The sequence below is a fragment of the Chaetodon trifascialis genome, chromosome 21 (genome assembly GCF_039877785.1).
Source record: "Chaetodon trifascialis isolate fChaTrf1 chromosome 21, fChaTrf1.hap1, whole genome shotgun sequence".
NCBI lineage: Eukaryota > Metazoa > Chordata > Actinopteri > Chaetodontiformes > Chaetodontidae > Chaetodon > Chaetodon trifascialis.
The window spans coordinates 3,427,169-3,445,740 of record NC_092076.1 but is presented as its reverse complement, the minus strand read 5'-3'; the positions used below and the strand labels follow the sequence as shown (position 1 = coordinate 3,445,740).

Sequence of the window (18,572 nt, the reverse complement as noted above, 5' to 3'; positions counted from 1 at the left end):
AAGCACTTTGGGGGAAAAAGTGAAACTCTGCGCTCCTTCATTTCTGATCTAATCTGCATGATGGGATGCATAACTCGTTTTCCGTACGCATATCTGATTATGTTCTAACTCATCACTTTGGAATATGGAATAACATGTAATATAATAATAATGTAAATAGAGCAGAATTAAATTTGAATGTATGATACAATCTGAATATGATGGATTTTTTCTCCTGAACTTTTGAATCCTGAGATGAAAACTATGTCCTTGGCGGGGTAAATATCGCCTCACTTGGCTTTGTGATGAAGCATTCTTTACCTCCACCTTGTATTATTTTCACATTCAAGGAAAGCTCTCAGTCTGTTATTTGCAGACATGTGCAGACACGACCTGACAGACGGATTTTATGAAAAGTGACGCCTCTGTTCGCCAAGAATGACCAACAACAACTTGTAATCCAGAATATTTTTCTACATTTCACACCAGCGAGCCACATTTGCCCCTCAGAAACAGAATAACTTCACCGCCTCTGAAGCTCAGGACTTGCTGTAATTGAGCGTAAATACCATCTTAAACTGCCAGTCACATTTCACCTTGGCTTCAGTTATGTCTCTGTCTTGTTTTCAGTTATGGTTCCCTTTGTCCTTTTCAGAATACATCAGGTGGTTTAAGAGGGCATTAAATTAAGATTTAAATAACCGGCTGAGTCGAAGCTTGATTTATGGTGATCGCTGTGCCTATAGCAGCTTATTAGAAAAGGGTGTGATGTTCCTGCCGGGGTGGGAGGAGAGTGGAGGACTGTCTCACAGCTGGAGGAGCGAGGATGCTCACCTGGGAGGAGACTCCTCTTGGCATGCAACATCAGCAAAGGTGGCACGGTGCATATTTCACAATGCGCTGGAGCTTTCCGAACGTGGCTGAAGTTTTTGATTAATTTCTGGGGCAAAATGTTACGAGACAGCAGGCTGGGAAAAAGGATTTGAAGGCGTCACAGCAGCAAAAAGACGGGAGGAGTTTTCATTGCCACTGAAATGTAAATGTCACTTCTTCTGCCAGTTGGCTTCCACATCACTCCATACAGCTGCTGGAGGCTACAGCCATCAAATTGTCAGCTATGAGACAGTTCACTCCTCCCATGTGACAGCATGTTGTTACAGATGGAAACACAGTGGAACTGGATAAAAACAGATACTCTTCATCCAGGTCTCTGTCACCCCTTCAACAACGAGGCCTTCTCTGCATGTCTGCGCTGACATCTCGCACCCCAACAAGCCCCTCGTAACCTAAGTTGCCACAACCTGCCACATGTTAATCCTGGTTTTCCCTGGGCTGAGCTGCACGGCGTTCTGTTTTTTCAAGCACATATTTTTCATGAAACAACAGCCAGAGCACCGATACAATAATGAAATGATAATATAAATCAGCTCTCTGAAAGAGCTCCAGCTCTAACCCTCTATTAAGATCCGATCGAGCCCAAAATAGCATTAATGAAAATATTATCAGCCTCGCAGCTAAAAAAAGAGCATAGCACTCCTGGCGGAGCCTCAGAAGTGCTTTTCAGTGCTCGGAGAGCTCTGAGTGGAAATATTTAGAGAGAAACGGTGTCAAGTGTCCCAAAGAAGCACAAGGAAAACAACACAAAAACAAAAGCGCGCAGAAACACAATAAGCGCGATGTTTCAGTGTGAAAGCTTCACGTCTGGTCAGATGAACTGCAGGAGGCGGAGTTTTAATGATCAACCTTTCGCCTCGCAGGACGCTCTGAAGCGCTGCTCTAAACAAACCACAGGGAAATCTGATGTGGGTGCTCATGCAAAGAAGCAGAGCCAGCGAACGCGTGAGCAAACACGAGCACATCGCTTCACGGATAAAAACATTGACTGATTGAATATTTTTTGATGGAATGTGAGTGATTGCAGGTTGGGGCACGATGCCGTGTGGAGGCGAACCACAGAGCGCTTTTCAATTTCCAACTCCTAAACTCTGATGGGATGTGGATTGCAACATACCTCTGAATATGCAAGGTCCCTCACACTGTGCCTCTCAGCAACCTGAGCCAAGCCCACAGAAACAAGCACACTGTACTTTCTCCAGCACACACACACACACACACACACACACACACACACACACACACACACACACACACACACACACACACACACACACACACACACACAACCACACAGAGGATAAAACTTACAACCCTGAACCGAATAAAGTTGGGACGCTGTGTAAAACATGAATAAAAACAAATCAACTGTGTTTAACTTCAGCAGTTTTACGAAGTGTTCTGAGTTCATACAGTCATCTCCTTCATCCAGTCATGTGTTCACAAAGCAGTGAACTTCGCTCCATCCTCTATGAACTTTCCAGGATGCCCCTTTCATGCCCAATCAAGACACTATCAGCTGTCACCGATGAATCTGTTTACCTGTGGAACGATCCAAACAGGTGTTTTTGGAGCGTTCCACATCTTTCCCAGTCTGTGAAACGTGTTGCTGCATCAAATTTAGAATAGCAGATATTTCTAAAAACCAATGAAGCTGATAAACATTAAATATATTGTCTTTGTGCTGTTTTCAGTTGAGTTTATGTCAAGACGGATTAGCAAATGATCACATGCTGTTTTTTTAAGCTTTACGCGACGTGCCAGCTTTCTTGGAATCGGGGCTTTAAGCTAAAGTTTAAGAGCCGCAGTTTGATTCCTGTGAGCCAATAGCTGTGCGGAACATGCACACATGTTGCACAACTAAACGCACACACAGCCCAAAACAAACACAGAGCGGAGAATCTACAAAACAAGCCAAAAGGATGACATGAAAAGGACTTACAGCGCTGACCTGATGACGCAGTGGGACTGTAAAATATGCATGGCAGAGCAGTGCTTCTAGCTGAAGTTGCAGATGTACCTGACTTGCTGCTGCACAGCCCTCATGCGTGGACTAGTCTATCTGTGTTTCTCACTCTCCTACACCCTGATGTCTCTAGCAGTTGTGCTATCTTTAGCCTGCTGACCCACTCAAATATATTCTCCCTCTCCCTCCCTCCCTCTTCTCCAATCTGTGAGACTTTCTTGCTCTGCTGGTAGTACCACCCAGTCTACCCTGATTGGAGGGCAGCCAGCGTCTCCACCTGTGACTTTGACAGCGACTGTGGGGCACGTCAAACAGGTAACTGCCGGCTGTCAGGTGACTGAGACGTATTGATGATCTGAGTACAGCGCCGCTTTCATAAAAGCTAAAGCAGCACACATGACTGCAAAAGATAGCAGAGTGCAAAACAAACCAGCCCCAGTCACAAGAACAGCGTGTCCTCACAGATAATTCCCCTTAAGTTGGCACACTTAAAGGATAAGGTCGGAGTTATTCTTTGGTCTTTCTTGTTGTCAACAAATCCCATGTAAAGGTCAAAACCAACATGCATTAGTCCGTCCTTTTTTAATTCAGTGAGACGAAGCGTAGCAAGTGAGACAAGGCACAACATGATGTATGAGATGATTTGACAAGGTTGGCACAAAGAGGCAAAACACGTATTTAGAACATGCAAACGGCAAAAAGCAGTTAGGATTAGATATGACCTAAAAGTGGCGAAGGTACAGTAGCTGTTACGATGTGAGACGTGTATTAATGAGGACGCAGGGAAGTCTGCTGAGTAGACTTCTAAGTGTGTGTGCAAATGTAGAGAAGCAGCAGGGGGGGCGTGCTTAAAAAAGACTCGAGAAAGAAGGTGGAGGAGAGAGAAAATAAAGAAAAGGAGGTGCTTTTTTAACCATGTGCCATTTTACAATATTTTCTCTGTTTCATCTCTAAACTCTTTATCTTTCAGACCCTTCAGCTCAACTCTCATTGGTTCCTACTCCACAAATAAATAACAAAAAAAACCCTTTTTAAAAAAAGTCAATTAATTCTCACAACAGCTGTAGTTTTCAGCAAATGTCACTCAGCAACAGGAGCAAATCTACTGCGGACTATTTTCAGCGGCGGATTAATCCGCATTGTTGCTGTTGTGTGTGGTAGTGCACGTAGTGCAAAACTACAGTGAGTGTGTTCATGGTAATGAAGGAACATGCCGGCCAGCGCAACAGTGTGGCTCATTGACGTGTTTTAACAGTTTTTAGACGACAATGGAGCTCTGTGGCACAGAGGAAGACCATGTATCAGACACACGCACGCACGCACGCACGCACGCACGCACGCACGCACGCACGCACGCACGCACGCACGTTCGATTCGTCATTGGTTTTGGTCTTCTTACAGGGTTTGAAACTTTCTTCGCAGCACGGGAACCATAAAAGATAAGTGAACTGAAATTGCATACAAATATAAAACACAGAGGTCAGAAAATATGTCTTCTGTTCTTTCAGCCAGTTGTGGACGACTGAGGAGCACCTGCTTTGAAGCGCATGCTCCTTAAACAGACAGGACAACACAAAGACTCTCACAACAGTCCAGACAATTATATCCATAACGCTGTCTGAATGAGACTCCCTGTCCGATGCTTAATGGGCCACAGTAGCCTATTGTTCAGCGTGCATGCTGCAGGCCTACAGCTGTGTCTGTCCTGTCCTATACATCCAGCGCTAATGGACACTTTGTTCCCTCATGTGTCCCGCCACCGTCTAAATTACAGGCTGAGCGAGAGGGGGTTATAGCATGCCACTGAGTGAAAGCAAGACAACTCCCTCTGCTCAAACACACCAGTGTACAGCAACCCACACATAACTAATAATAAACACGGAGCTTGATCCTCAAACGTATGCAGCTCGTTACATCCTGTAGTACGGAGCTCAAAAAAAGATTTTATAGACTAAATTACTACATTTAGCCTGTATTTAGCTCCTCAACTGCGTGCATTTTGCATCCGTACAGTCTATTCTATACTTTTCTAAAATAATCCAGCGATAATCAAACCATATGCACGCCCTCGAGTGAATATTTCATTAAAAACAAATCCCTAAAACTGAACAACCGCTGAATTATTTACAAGTTAGTGCACAAAAGGGAAGAAGGCAACACAGTAACAAGATTAATTTTTAAAAAGACCTCACATTCATGTGCAGAAACACACATAAAAAAAATATTTGTCGTTTTGACAATGCAAATGATGTGAATTATTCAGAAAAGGGCGAGAGAGTTTACAGAGTTGATTTTAGAGAGTTTCTGTTGAATGAAAATGAACGCAGGTCCGCCCAGCTTCGCTCTCTCTCTCTTTAAATGCTGTCACAGCTGTTGAGAGTCCTGCTGGAGAACACTGAAATCACTCTGATTAGCAGAGGTGAGCGCTGGCTGATCACTGACTGGCACCCACACACACAAACGCTGTCAGTTAATGTAAAGATGGCTGCTTCTCTTTCACATGTGTGACACGTTTAACTGGGGATCAGCACATTCACTGAGGTCGCAGAGATCTGACGCAGGTGAAGATCAAACTGTGTGAAGATCATCACAATTTACCTTCCAGCTAATAACGGCATTTAAACCTGCAGGTATTTATGTCACTGTGCTCAAACCAGCAGGTTTAAGTACGCACCAGCACATTAGGGCGGCGCGAGTCCGATTAAAACGATTCATGTGCTGTTTTCTGTTTCACAGCGATGCTCTTGTTCTGTCGTGTTATAAATCCAACTTACTGGATTTATCTACTGGTGCTATTACAGTAACGGTCCTTGGAGTTGCATTTCAGAGGTCTTTTCTAACATTTCATATACCAAAGAAGACTTTCAGATTAAGTTTTTGTCAATGAACAATCGTGTTAAATAATCATGATGTAAGTATTGACTAAATAGAATAAATATAACATATAAAACCATATAACTACAGAATACTCATAGTGATTATGATTATTGTTAGACTCCAGCAGCCTTAGAGCACATACAGTACAGGCACACCCACACATGCCATAGAGAACATATGAAGTAATTACCTTCATTAACTGGCAGACACACCGCTATGTACAGTAACTCCCTTTCTGTTCAACCTGATGGCATTCATTGAGTTTCAAAGCTTGGTATCTAAATCCCCACCAGACAAAGCACCAGTAATGTAATGAGTCATAAAATCCATAGCAAGAGTGCAATTAACAATGTCTTTAAGGCGGGCATGACAGGACATCCCATCCATACGTACTGCAGTGTAGCATGGCGGGGCAGGGAATCTGATCACCACAGACACAAGAGCTGTGGTCGACATTACCATCAGTAAGAAGGAAAACACACAGAGGGTCGAGACAGCAAAGACATTTTAGATAAATACATGGCTTGAAAAAGAACCATAATATCTCCCTTTGTGCCTGGATGCAATGCTTTTTATAGTTCTGTCCCTATTTTTCCTACTTATGTCTGCAGTAGGTTGAGCCTCCTCTCTCTGGAAGCAGAGAAAGGTATGAGTGTGTTCCCTGACGCAGGTACTTGGAGTTATTATGACCCATCTGATGCAATTTATAGCTGAGCGATGCAGCTCAAACCTGTGGTGAATCTGAAAGTCTGATTAGCGCTGATCGCCCGTCTGAAAGGTTAAAAGATGGAAATGGAAGCGGAGAAATAACATTATGTACAAATGCAGCAAGTCATTCAAATCACTTCATGTCATTGGGTTTATCTTCATAGCACCAACAGGACTGCCGCCCCGAGCAGAGCGGAGCACTGTGATCTGATCAAAGATTCCTGGATGCAGCGAACCACGCGCCGCACTATGGCGCAAGCCTTTGCCACTGTTCATGCAACACGGTGCAAGCAGCCTTGCATCAGCTGCAGTGACATGTTAGTGCAAGTGACGCAAACTGCGACGACACATCTGAGTTTGACCTGAACTCCTACAACAATCCACGCATCTTAATGAGCCGAAGAATACGAAGCAAATATGGCATCAAACTTTTGTGGTTTTAGGGAAAACAGAGTGCCCTGAATGAAAATCAGACTGCAAAGGAAAACATTATCTTAATATTTCACTGTCAAAGAATCTGTCATGTTTATGTAAAAGCTGAAAAATCCACATCAAACGATCTTCAGTCCGCAGGTACAGGTGCTCTATTCTCTGCCTGCATGCTGGTAACCATAGCATCTCTTCAAAGAGCCCGACCAGTTCAAAACAACAGCCTGTCAACATGAAGGGAGGGGCAGAAGTTTAATGGAATCCACCGTCATGTCGAACACAGAGCTGCTATCTGACTCGCAACCCGTCCAGTCTGAAGCCTCCAGAGCTTCATTCCTCGTGCTTTTAATTATCCGGGAGGTGCCGAGCGCTGCAGCCAGCACCTGGTGCACGTGTTGCAACATACGCACAATATTTACATCCAAACATGTCAAGTGAAACAGGAAGGCCAGCGCACAGGCTCCTGCATCCATGACCACACCAACTGTCCCCGTCCCCCGGCAGCAGAGCTGTTAATCTCCTGACAGGTGTCTGTGTTAGCTGAGGAATCCATCCAGGCTCCGCTGGATTGACTTTCTTAGCGCGAGCTTGTAATACGGCACATGGAGACACAGAGAGGGGAATCTAATGCCGTGCTCTGGACAGCCAGCGCGTCCCTCCACATGGTCATAGTAACACAGACTCATGCTGCTCCTCCTGTCTACTTCTTCCTCACCCGAAAATAGTAAATACAAAACAAAAACAATCTCACTTCATGTTTTAATCATTTCAGCAGCAAACAGGTCACTTGTCACAGCGGTGTCGGTCGGCTTCTGGTGAAAGGCTGCTCGGACTGTTTACTTCCTCAACAACCTCCTCAGACGCTCAATAAAGATTAAACAAAGTGAGAACACGGTGTGAGTAAACAGAAGCTGCTGTGATCTTCCTACACAAACACTCTAACAGAAATAATGTCGCCTAAAATGATCGCAGACGGCTGGAATACGTTCACATTAAGTTCACATAACCACCATGGATGAGCTGCTTGTTGCCGTGCATATTATACATATATCTTCATAATGTCGTATTAGGAAGTTGTTGTAGATGAATCATAATCTTAATAAACTAACTCTTAATGACTCTAACTGCCAGAATGAGGCAATATGCTACAAGCAAGCACGCTAACAAACAACTGGTTAATGTGAATGTGTGCACCTTATATGAAGTGTGACTGTTTGTGCATGAGCTGAACTCAAAGCCAGAGCAGATTTGTCTTGACTGTTGAGCCCCCTCCCCTTTACCAGAGGCCTATTCCACACAGAGGGCCCCTTCCTCTCGCAACAGCACTATGAGAGAGGCTCCATTCCACTAATATTATGTTTTCATTAATGACAAGGGGCTTAAACAGTGGTGTGTTTGTTTGTGTTCAGCCGGTCTGAAGGCTGTGCTCCTCAAGAAATGCAGGAGGGAGGGGGGGGTGGGGGGTGGGGGGCAAGCGTCGGGGTCAGATGTAGCTATAGGGCTAGTTCTCTGAAAACAATTCAGAAGAGAGGAAGAGAGTGGTGGTGGGGGGGTTTCGTTGTTTAGCTTGTCTGTAAAAATGGCCCAGAGACGTAAAAACAGAGAGCACCATGAGAGATTTAGACGATAAAAGAGACTGAAAAACAAAGATTCCCTGTTGGATGTCCTCAGAAAACCTCCTCCGTACCTAACGACATTACACGATAACAGCAAGCCAACTGTGCCTCATTTCAGGGATATATTCACCTCAGTAAAGGACCAGTCCGTGGATGGCTTTCAATAAGAGGGAGAGAGGAATTTGATTGTGATTTTGATTTGGTCTGCTATGAAAAGAGGAAGAAAACGGCGTCCCACTCACCGTTTCTCTTCTCCCTCTGATGGGTTAGGGTCCTGCTCCTTGGGAACGTGTTCCATTCACCTTAATTCCATCCAGCAGCCAATCATGAGAGACTGAGGCAAGCCCCACCCTCGGATGCACACTTGTCATTCGCCAGTCGGGAGGGGTCAGTCAGTGGAACATGACAGGGTCCCGTCCCTGGAGTTTTGGGAGGAAGGCGGGGGGGACTGGGGGGGGTCTCCAGATGGAGTCGACCCCCTGCGAGGTTGGTGCGGTGCGGCTCGGTGTCAAACTGCAAGGTGTGGACGATGTCGTAGGTCCTGCTGGGCTAAGTCTGCAGGCAGGGGGCCGGGGCTGGAGGTGGATGTCAGTCTCAGGGGTGGGGAGGGTGGAGAGGGATCCAGTCTGGAAGAGAATAAAGGAAACAGTCAGAATACACCACCTCTACAGCTGAGACCATTCCATTACCGGCAGAAAATTAATTGGCAGCTACCTAACAGTTTAGTTACGTCGTTTCTTTCAGGAAAACAGCCAAAAATTCACTGGTTCCAACTCTGAATATTTGCTGGTTTTCTCAGTCCTTTCTGACAGTAAACTGAACATGTCGGGATGAGACACTGGGAGGCTGTAATGAGCGTTTTTTACGGTGTAATTGAGAAAATAATCAGCACATTAATGAAAATCACGACTTGCAGCCTGAACCGCCTCTCTCATCACACAGCAATGCTGCTGCTTCCCTTCATACACCACAAATCTCTTTCATCAGGCATTTATAAAGGTCTCGTCAACAAAAATGAAAGCAAAATAGAACCTAATGAGGTCCAGCATCCTGAAGACCCTCTACACATTGCACCACCTTGCGCTGCGTTCATCCCAGCACACCGGTCGACGCACTTTCTCTGAGCCTTTGTGAGGTTCATCTTTCTTAGCGAGTCAAAGTTTCACATGCTGAGTGTTCAGTTAGATTAAGACGTTTCTGCTTTAGCATCACAGACTCTCATGCTTTTGTCCCTGTGATACAAAGTCTGGCAGCTACCTGTCTGGTAATCTGACAGGTAGCTCCAGATCTGAGACCCAAACCTGACCCGATCCCCGAGTTGTTGCTTTATTTCATCCTTTACTGAGCACTAGCTCGACAGGCTAATTCAAGGAAGATTCCACTGGACATTGTTTATCTACTCACAACACATGACATGCATGGATGCAGACAACTGGCGCAGTAAAGGACAGAAAGAGACATTCCTCACACACCAACTTAAGACTGGATACAATGGCCTGGAAACTCTGTCACCCTAAACTGTGCTGCTACAACCGGATAGTTCCTGGAAAACTGCTTACGGAATGTCACCTCTTATGCAAGGTTAAGCAGCATTACGACGAGCAGCTGAATCTGCATGAAAGGCTGTATGTTTGTGTGTGTGTGTGTGTGCATGTGTGTGTGAGAGTCTGAGTGAGGACTCGAAGGGTCTTGATCCATTAGCCCCTGCCTCCCTCCTCTGTTGTCCAAGGAAGGCTTTATTCCTCCCTCCGCTAATCCCTGGCTCAATGGCTTTCTAATCCGGAACAGTGGGATAGGGCATGAGAATGTCTTTAGACATGACTGATATTATTATTGCTTTTACTGCTAATAGAGAGATTACAGGCCACATTCAAAACAACCTTTCTCTGCAGGCAAATGAGTGTTTCATCACCTACACACACGCTGCAGCAGGAGGAGTCTAATTCCCACCCAAAAACCCTCTGACTGACGCTGATGGCATCTCAGAAAATAATAATCGTCTCAATAAAATTTACCACACCGCGTATTTACAGTGTTTAGACTTTGATTGATGCATTAACAGCTTTCAGACAACAGCTTTGATAGCTGTTAAGGCAATTTTGTAAGCAATCATGACAAACTTTAGCTGGTCAAATGTGAGGATTTGCTGGTTTTCTATGTTTTCTGTCATTATGCAATGAATCTCTTTGCAGTTTAAAGCAAGCTAATTCAAGATTGAGCTCTGAGGCATCCTAATGATGAATTTCTTTTGTTACTTTATATTTTTTTATTTGATCATTTCTAGCAGATTAATGTATAATTAAAATAATCCAAATGTAAAATTAATTGGTTGCAGCCCTACAATTAAACTCTTTTCACTGACAGAACATTTTTGATTCATAAAAGAAACTGCACATGTATTTGAGAACTTGAAAGGTAATTGAACAGAATTCATTGGTTCAGAGGAGTGGAGACCTTAAAGCACTGACACCTGCTTAAATTGCTGAATTTATGATTAAATGGTGCCACTTTCTAGTGACTGAATCTGCAAGTGTAAAAACACGCCGACTGAAATCACACTCAGGTTCATCAAGTGCTGCAACCTTCATAGTGTTGAAAAGCTTTGTATAAGCTTAGAAAGCTTTGCATTTATGCCTCATCAAAAGATTGAGACGAAAAGTGCAACCAAGGGACATCGAGGATGATGAGGGGGTGACCGGCTTTTCACTCATCGCTGCACGTTGTACAACCAACATCAGCCAAGGACCATCTCGGACATCATAAACAGCCATCTCTGAGATCTTATAGCCATTTATTATGTGTCCATTGACAGGAGCTTATTCACTGTAAACAAACACGGTTTCTCAAGCGTGCACTTGAGCACACTCACACATACAATGTGCACACAAACAAGCGGCTGCCGCTGAACGTGGAGCGGTGATGATATTAACCCAGAGGCATACCGTGAATGGACTGCGCTTTATGAACGATCTTCTCTCTATCATATTGACTGATGCTACGAGTGACACTAGCTTCAGTGCTGCTGTTCGTGTTCGTAACACAAACACTTGGTTGTTTCTCACGCTGGGGCAGAGAGGACGGGTGCGAAAAGCGGGCCCATTGTTTGTTTAGCAACTGAAATTAGCTCCAAGTATTAGCAAATAAATGAACTCGTGTCCCACCTCATTTGAAGAAACATGGAAATATTAGCGAGAAAAACATCTTTTACGACCCGGAGGTTGACCTCTTCCTCTTCATTATCTCCCGTGAAAGCAGAAATAGCCGGGCTGTGCGGTCACAACGGGCTGAGGTAGGCCTACATTTCTCTTCCTCACTTTTTGTGTGAGGAAACATAAACCGTCACGATGCCGCAGCTGCTGTGCATATTTTTCCTTTTTTAAAAGAGGCTAAAACAGTTTATGGACATATTTGTGGAAACAGCATCTAAGCTTCAAGCCTCTGTGTGGGTTGTTTCCCGTGGGAGCAGTTTACTGACCTCCGAGGGCCGGCGTTGGTGGGAGACATGCTGTTGGTTTCCGCAATGCGCCACTGACTGGACCGTGTCATAGTCCTGTACAGATGAACGCTGATAACAGGTGTTTCTGAACAGCCTCACATAGTATTGGTTGTGTTCAGTCTCGTTGCAGTATTCAACATTTAGGAAGACCAGACTGTAAAGCTTGTATTCCACACATAAAGTGGAAGCTAGCTGCTTTCCAAGCGGAGGCTAGTTAGCCTAGCTTGCGAACATCAGCGTGGACTCCACCTGCTGGGTCATCAGCAGCTTCTCTAGCTCGTGTTTGCAGCCTTTCTTCAAAGTTGTGGAGAAGAAAAATAACCAGGATGTCAAATCTCATAACAAAGTCATGAAACATGTAACACTGCGTCACATTACTTCCAGAAAAAGAACAAAGCAGTTAAATCTTCTTAGAAAACATCGCTCTTTTCTGAATTACTGTGTCCTTGTATGTACTCATTTGCCTGTGCTCCCGCCCAGGATGTTATGCCCCTATAAATATCCTCTATATCCAAGGTCAGGGCATGAAAACACAGTGGTCTGGGGCATCTGAGTACATAGCATACTTGAGCTGAGGGAAGGCGGTGAGAAAGAGAGGAGATGAAGAGAAAGTAAGACGCACAGAAAGAAAGTGAGATTGAGATAATATGTAGAGCACTTTGTGGAGCGGGACACTGAGGTAAAGCCGATGAAAGGTAAAAGAAAGACTTGATTTAGGTCCCTGTTGGAACGGAGACAAAATAAACTCACTTATCAGAGCTCGAAGACAAATAACAGGAAGAGAACAGGGAGTGTCAAAAGGCAGATTTAGGGCGTTCAGCCTGTTTTGAGCTCCAATGTGCATATATAGATAAATGTCTGAGATTGTACACGTACAGTATCAGCTTCAGATTTATTACAGAGCCATTTATGGTCTGTGCACATCAGTGAGCAATAAAATGTGAACATGCAGCTCACGCTGAGATCCTATAAGGAAATCATGTATAATAACGTGTGATTCCTTCATTTAAATAGGTGATGAACTGCTTTAATGGAATATGCTCTTGGGTAACCTTCCAATGGAGGCTTTTGTTTGATAGCGGAAGGCAGAGGAGCAGACAGGAAATGTGGGACAGAGAGGGATGACATGCAGCAAAGATCCCCGGCTGGATTCAATCGAGCCTTTTCACGGTTCGACTCGTCAAAGCAGAAAAGCACAGGTGGAAACGCTAATGATGCCTGCATTCCATTCAGGTGAGCCCGTACCAGGGCTCCCACATCGTGCATGCTCACTCACTAACACGGCTTACTGGGACACTTAATGGAACGGAGCCATCATTACTGTTAAGATTCACACTTGTGCTTTTCCTACTCTGACAAGTGAAAATGTGTGCAGCTGCAAAAGGGTCTCTGCGAGGACATCCGTGCTGTTACACAGCATGAGCCTGTGTTTCAAACATTAGTCCACTTTATGCTTTAAAGGTGGCCCTGAAAGCATCCAGTTTCCTCATTTGCCACAGGGAGGGCAACAGCACCAAGCAGAATTTAGCCATATTTTAATATAACAAGGATAATGTGACTGGAAAGGCTGTAAGGACCAATCACCAAAGCCAAGGTATCACTCCCACAAATAAGCAGTACAGTATGTTGTGCATTTGCATATAGACAGTTTCAGTTCTTATCAACTTGAATGCACAAATATAAGAGTACAGACACAGAGGAGTATAGACTTTTCTGCATATGCGCTGTAACATTCATCATTTTCAATGTGCAAGACAACATCTGAAAAGCTGCGGCGGCACACTCAAGAACTTGCTCAGAGCAGGAATCAAATTAGTGGTTTGCAATCAAATGTGGACTTGAAAAGTACGACATTTTCTGTGAAAATGCATTCCAACATGTAAGTTCTCAGAGTCTTTACAATAATGTCTCCACACACACGCACCTTGAATCTCTCCCCATCCAAGACAGCTTCCAAATTTTAATTGGGCCTGCAAAAACTGGCATTTTCCCTCGAGCAGGGTTCACCTTTAATTGCACGCTCTGAAATACGGCCTTTAAAATGCATCAAAAGAATAACTAGTGAATGCATGTTGATGCCTGGAGAAGCTCAGAATTAATTAAACATGACCTGCTTTCTTTCTCCTCTGTTCCAGGCCAGAGAGATCGATGTCCCTCTGTTCTTCAGAAAGTGAGGACAAAAAAGAGCTGGGTGAATTCTTTAGTATAAAGCAGGCCACTGTGAAATGTAACTCTGCAATGGGAAGAAATGATTAAGTCCAAGGATGTCTGGATTGTGCTTTGATAGAGAAAAATCACTTGAAAGTATCATCAAAGCAAAAGGGGAACTGAAACAATATTTAGGAACGGAGCTCATGATAGCGAGCTCAATATTTAGGAACTCATGAGGGAAGAGGCGCTTTGATAGTTGGTGAGCTGTAATACTGACACCATTAGCAGAAACAGCATGGGGAGTGAAGAGCACCTATGAAGGGCAGGTTTTCGGATTTGTTGCCTTGGACGTGTGCTGCATAACCGATCCAAAGTTTGGAAGGACTGTTTGAAAACCAACCTGCAAGAGTGACTTCCCCCTTCAAACAGTTCAAGAATCAAATCCAGTTCTGGGCTTAGGAATGTGGGCCAAGTGTGAGTGAGTCACTGCTCCTATACACACAAGAAGGCATCAACATCCCAGTCGAATAACAACTGGGAAACTTTCTAAAGCAGAGCTGCCAAACCAAGCCAGCGCAGATGCCACCCGACAGCCCAAGTCTGTTAATTGGTTTAGTCTGTAATTAAACCCAGATCCACTTGCTGTAGTGTTATACCGTCAATGCAGCGGATTTCTTATCCTTCACGACCAACAGCGCAGTTACACAACCATCACAAGACGGGAACCTTTCCCATCTCGAGCCTCCAGTCCATATGGTGTGAAGAGGAGTTGCTCTCAGTGAGTCTTCACGGGATAAAAAAAAAAAATGAGTGGTTTAAGAAATTTCCATAACAACTGCTATAGCATGAGCCACCCACAAGCGGGCTCAAATCAAACATGATTCATGATCCGGTTCACCAAGACAGATGGAGATGGTACAGTTAATGAGACGAAGCGACACGTTAGCCAGAGCTGACGACAGTTTATCTACGGAAATGTCTGTAAAACAAGATGCACAAAACTTACTTGAGACTTGACTTTATTTGCTAATTGCTTCAGTGCCGAAAGAACGAGAAGAACGCTCAGCTGATTCCCGCCACTTTGGCTCTTTCAGTTCATTTAAGAATCAGTCGCACACTAACTACTGAAAACTTTCAGCTCACTGACCAATTATTTCAATCATCAACTTTAAGGGGGGCAGTCAAGTCCACGAGATGCCTCTCAGGGCTACAACATGCTTCTTGCAGCTGCTGGCGAGTTCCGGCACGCAGCGGATCACATGTCAGCTCAGACGTGTTAATTTCTTTTACACTGAACCACACTTTGCTGCTCTTTTCATTTAAAATACACCAAGAGTTAATCTACAAAACCCACATAAGAATTCGAAAGAGGAAGGAATATTTCTTTCCCCATGAAAGGTATAATGTAACTGCTGCGTTAGTGCATTAGAAGAAAGTGCACGCGTGCTCGGCTGCAGCGAGCAAAGTTCAGCCCCTAAGCTTCTCAGGAGAACCCTTGTTAGAATTCACACCATGACAGCAGACGTAGGGTCAGTGCTCCTGACTCCCAAGGGTGGCCTGAGCAATTAGTGGTTAAGTAATGGAACAGGGCCAGGCCGAGTTGTTGATGTGGTGCACGCAGTCTGATCATGGAAGAAATGGAGGTGGAAGGGGGGAGGTGGGTGTTAGTACCCTCGGGTCGCAAGTACTCAAAGGCAAAGAGATTGTGTTTCATGCTACACCTCTGCTCGCTCCCTCGCCAGGCTAATTACTGTCAGGGGATTATTAATAGGTGGTAGTAGGTCACGGCAAAGCGGCTAAATGCTATCTATACGGCCACTTTTCCTAATGTGACCTTGTGGCTTTGAGTGTGCACAGACGTCTGCATACACAAAAAAATAATGTTCAGCTTACATGTGTATACAAAAGCGGTGAAATCAGCCTTCGTGTTTGTCGGGTGCTGGAGAAAATGACAAACTACTTAGTACCTGCATACATCCATTTATTTATGATGAAGGGAGCAGCAACACCTGACTCAGCAGCGAGCTGCGTCTGCTGCAGGAAACTGCTCAGGAAAGAAGCTCAGACATGGATCTCTGGTTTCAAACGGTTTGAACTTTGACCTACTTCGACACTGAGCCCATGAGCTTCGATCAGCAACGCTCAGCTCGCCTCAAATGTAGATGTCAAACAAGCAAACAACGGTTCCTTCAAATTCTGACACATTCTTCGGCTTGCATGTAACAGCAGGGTGTTTGTTACAACAACACATTTTTTCAAATAGCCCTCCTTTCTCTGTGTGTATCTATAAGCCTTCATATAGCACACACACTAAATCCCTCAGTGTTGCCGAGCTGAAAATGGGAACATAGTGTCCTACCCTGACTCCGCTGGTAACACTGTGTTTCTTATTCTGTTTGCATGCTCGGCATGTGTGTTTGGGTGTGTGTGTATATAGATACGTCTGCACCAGCCAAGGACAAATAGTACATAGTAGGTAGACAATGATTTTGTTGCCATTGCTGTTTCTCTTACTCTTTCAGCCTTATCTGTCCTTTTCATCAATTTTCTTTTCTCGTTTCTCTTTCTTTAACCCTGTTTCTGATCTTTCTGATGTATTTTACGTCATCACTTCTCCAGCTGTCTCCACCTCACAGTTTGGCTCTTGTAAACTCTCTGCTTGCCACTTTCAAAACTAATAATGATAAAGACGATAAGGCTTGTAAAACAAAACCCCTGAGAAAGCTGAAGACGGATCACTTACTTTTTCACCCTGATTAACATCATGCAAAAATTGCTCATGCTACATAAACAATGCAACTATGGATGGGACAGTTTTATTTATTTGCACAGTGAATGAGCAAATGGATGCAGATTTGCGTACTGGGAGACATAAACCTTTCTTTTTTTTAATTATCTAGTGGTTGCACAGCATCTAAATGAGCAGTGCTGATTGGAAAGTTTGATCAGTGTCAGTTGTAGGACAATGGCTGCACCATTTTATGTTCATAATGTGTCAAAAGAACATCTTAAAAGTAGCACTTGTTGGGCTTCATCATAGGAAATGACGTGCATCAACAAAATCAATCAAATGACTACATAAATAGACAAAACAACTCTATAAAGACACAGAGTGAACACAAAAAGATGCAAAGTGACCACAATGACACACAAAACAACAACAAAAAGATGCTAAACAACCACAAAGACACACAAAGCAACTACAAAAAGACGCAAAATGACCATGAAGAGGTGCCAAAAAAAACACAGAGGGACACAAAACGAAGACAGAGAGACACAAAACGACTATCAAAGAATGAAAAAAGACTATAAAGATATAAAAAATAACCACAGAGGGACGGAAAGCAACTACAAAGACACAGAAACGGCCACATACAGACACAAAAGCACTACTCTTTCGGTGAGGGCGTCTTACTCCTGTCTGTGGTAGGAGGGGTCTTTTAGACCTCTGTGCCCAGGGGCCCATTTTCTCATAATCCATCCATGATTGCAGCAAAGCCCAAAGATGTAGAAACAGGACAGCGAGTACAGACTGAGGAAAGCTGACGGATACGTACAGATGAGCTGCTCCGCTTACTAACAGCAGACTGGAACTCTTTCAAAAGCCTCTGTTTGTCCAGAAGAGGCCGTCTGAATGACACTCACACCAGTGTTCACCCAGTGACAGCACGGCGTTCAGACACCGAGCAGGGCCACACAGTTCGGACTTAGCCGCGTTGCTCATCACCAATTGCTGTCTAAGGGGAAAGCCAATGGCACATCTCGGCGGAGCTGACTGGCGCCTGGCACTGATGAGCAGTCAAAGACATAAATCTGCAAATGACATCTGCATACTTGAAGGGCCCTGCAACTAATGGTGCTGCCAGCTTCTCCATCTTCCCTCCCAGCATTACAAAGTCGCTCATTCTGAACGTTTTCTTTTCCCATCACGACAAACAAAATGTAAATGTTAACGAGTAGCATCATGACAGGCTGATATAAACAGATGTTGTGTTCACCCCATTTTTTCCATTTGTGCATTCTTTAATGTTGCATATAAACAATACAAAGGTTCTAGCTAATGATTATATTCATTTTCAGTTAATGTGTCAATTATTTTCTTTCGGTTATTAGATTTAATTTAGCCTTTAAAATGTCTGACACCAGTGAAAAATGGCCATCAGTTCCCAGAGCCCACGGCGACATCTTTAAATTGCTTGTTTTGTTCAACCAGCTGTCCAAAATGGAAATATATTTAGCTTACAACCATAGAAAAGTGGAAACATTTACATCCATACAACCATTAATCAGTTGACAAAATTGCTGCCTATTTGTTTCCTGTTAGTCAATTTAACAATTATTTAACAAATTGTTTTGATACTGGACAGTGTTTCACCATTTGTCCGACCGGAGAACCACATTCAAAGCTCTGTTATTGTGACTGTTTACAGGAATATTTCTGTATTGAAATGCAGAG

The 18,572-nt window shown here is 44.0% G+C and overlaps 1 protein-coding gene across 3 annotated transcripts in view; it reads right to left on the bottom strand.

The window, feature by feature from the left end:
• thrab (thyroid hormone receptor alpha b) overlaps positions 1 to 18,572 on the bottom strand; it is a 130,661-nt gene that overhangs the window by 20,426 nt on the left and 91,663 nt on the right. For 2 of the 3 annotated variants that reach the window (XM_070990343.1, XM_070990344.1), the window contains one exon: positions 8,712 to 9,095. In XM_070990343.1, the coding sequence (XP_070846444.1) occupies positions 8,712 to 8,767 (56 nt within the window). In that variant the 5' untranslated portion in view covers positions 8,768 to 9,095. Of the gene's footprint in view, positions 1 to 2,815; positions 2,904 to 8,711; positions 9,096 to 18,572 lie in introns of those variants that run through there. The other variant, XM_070990345.1, reaches the window with a different exon arrangement.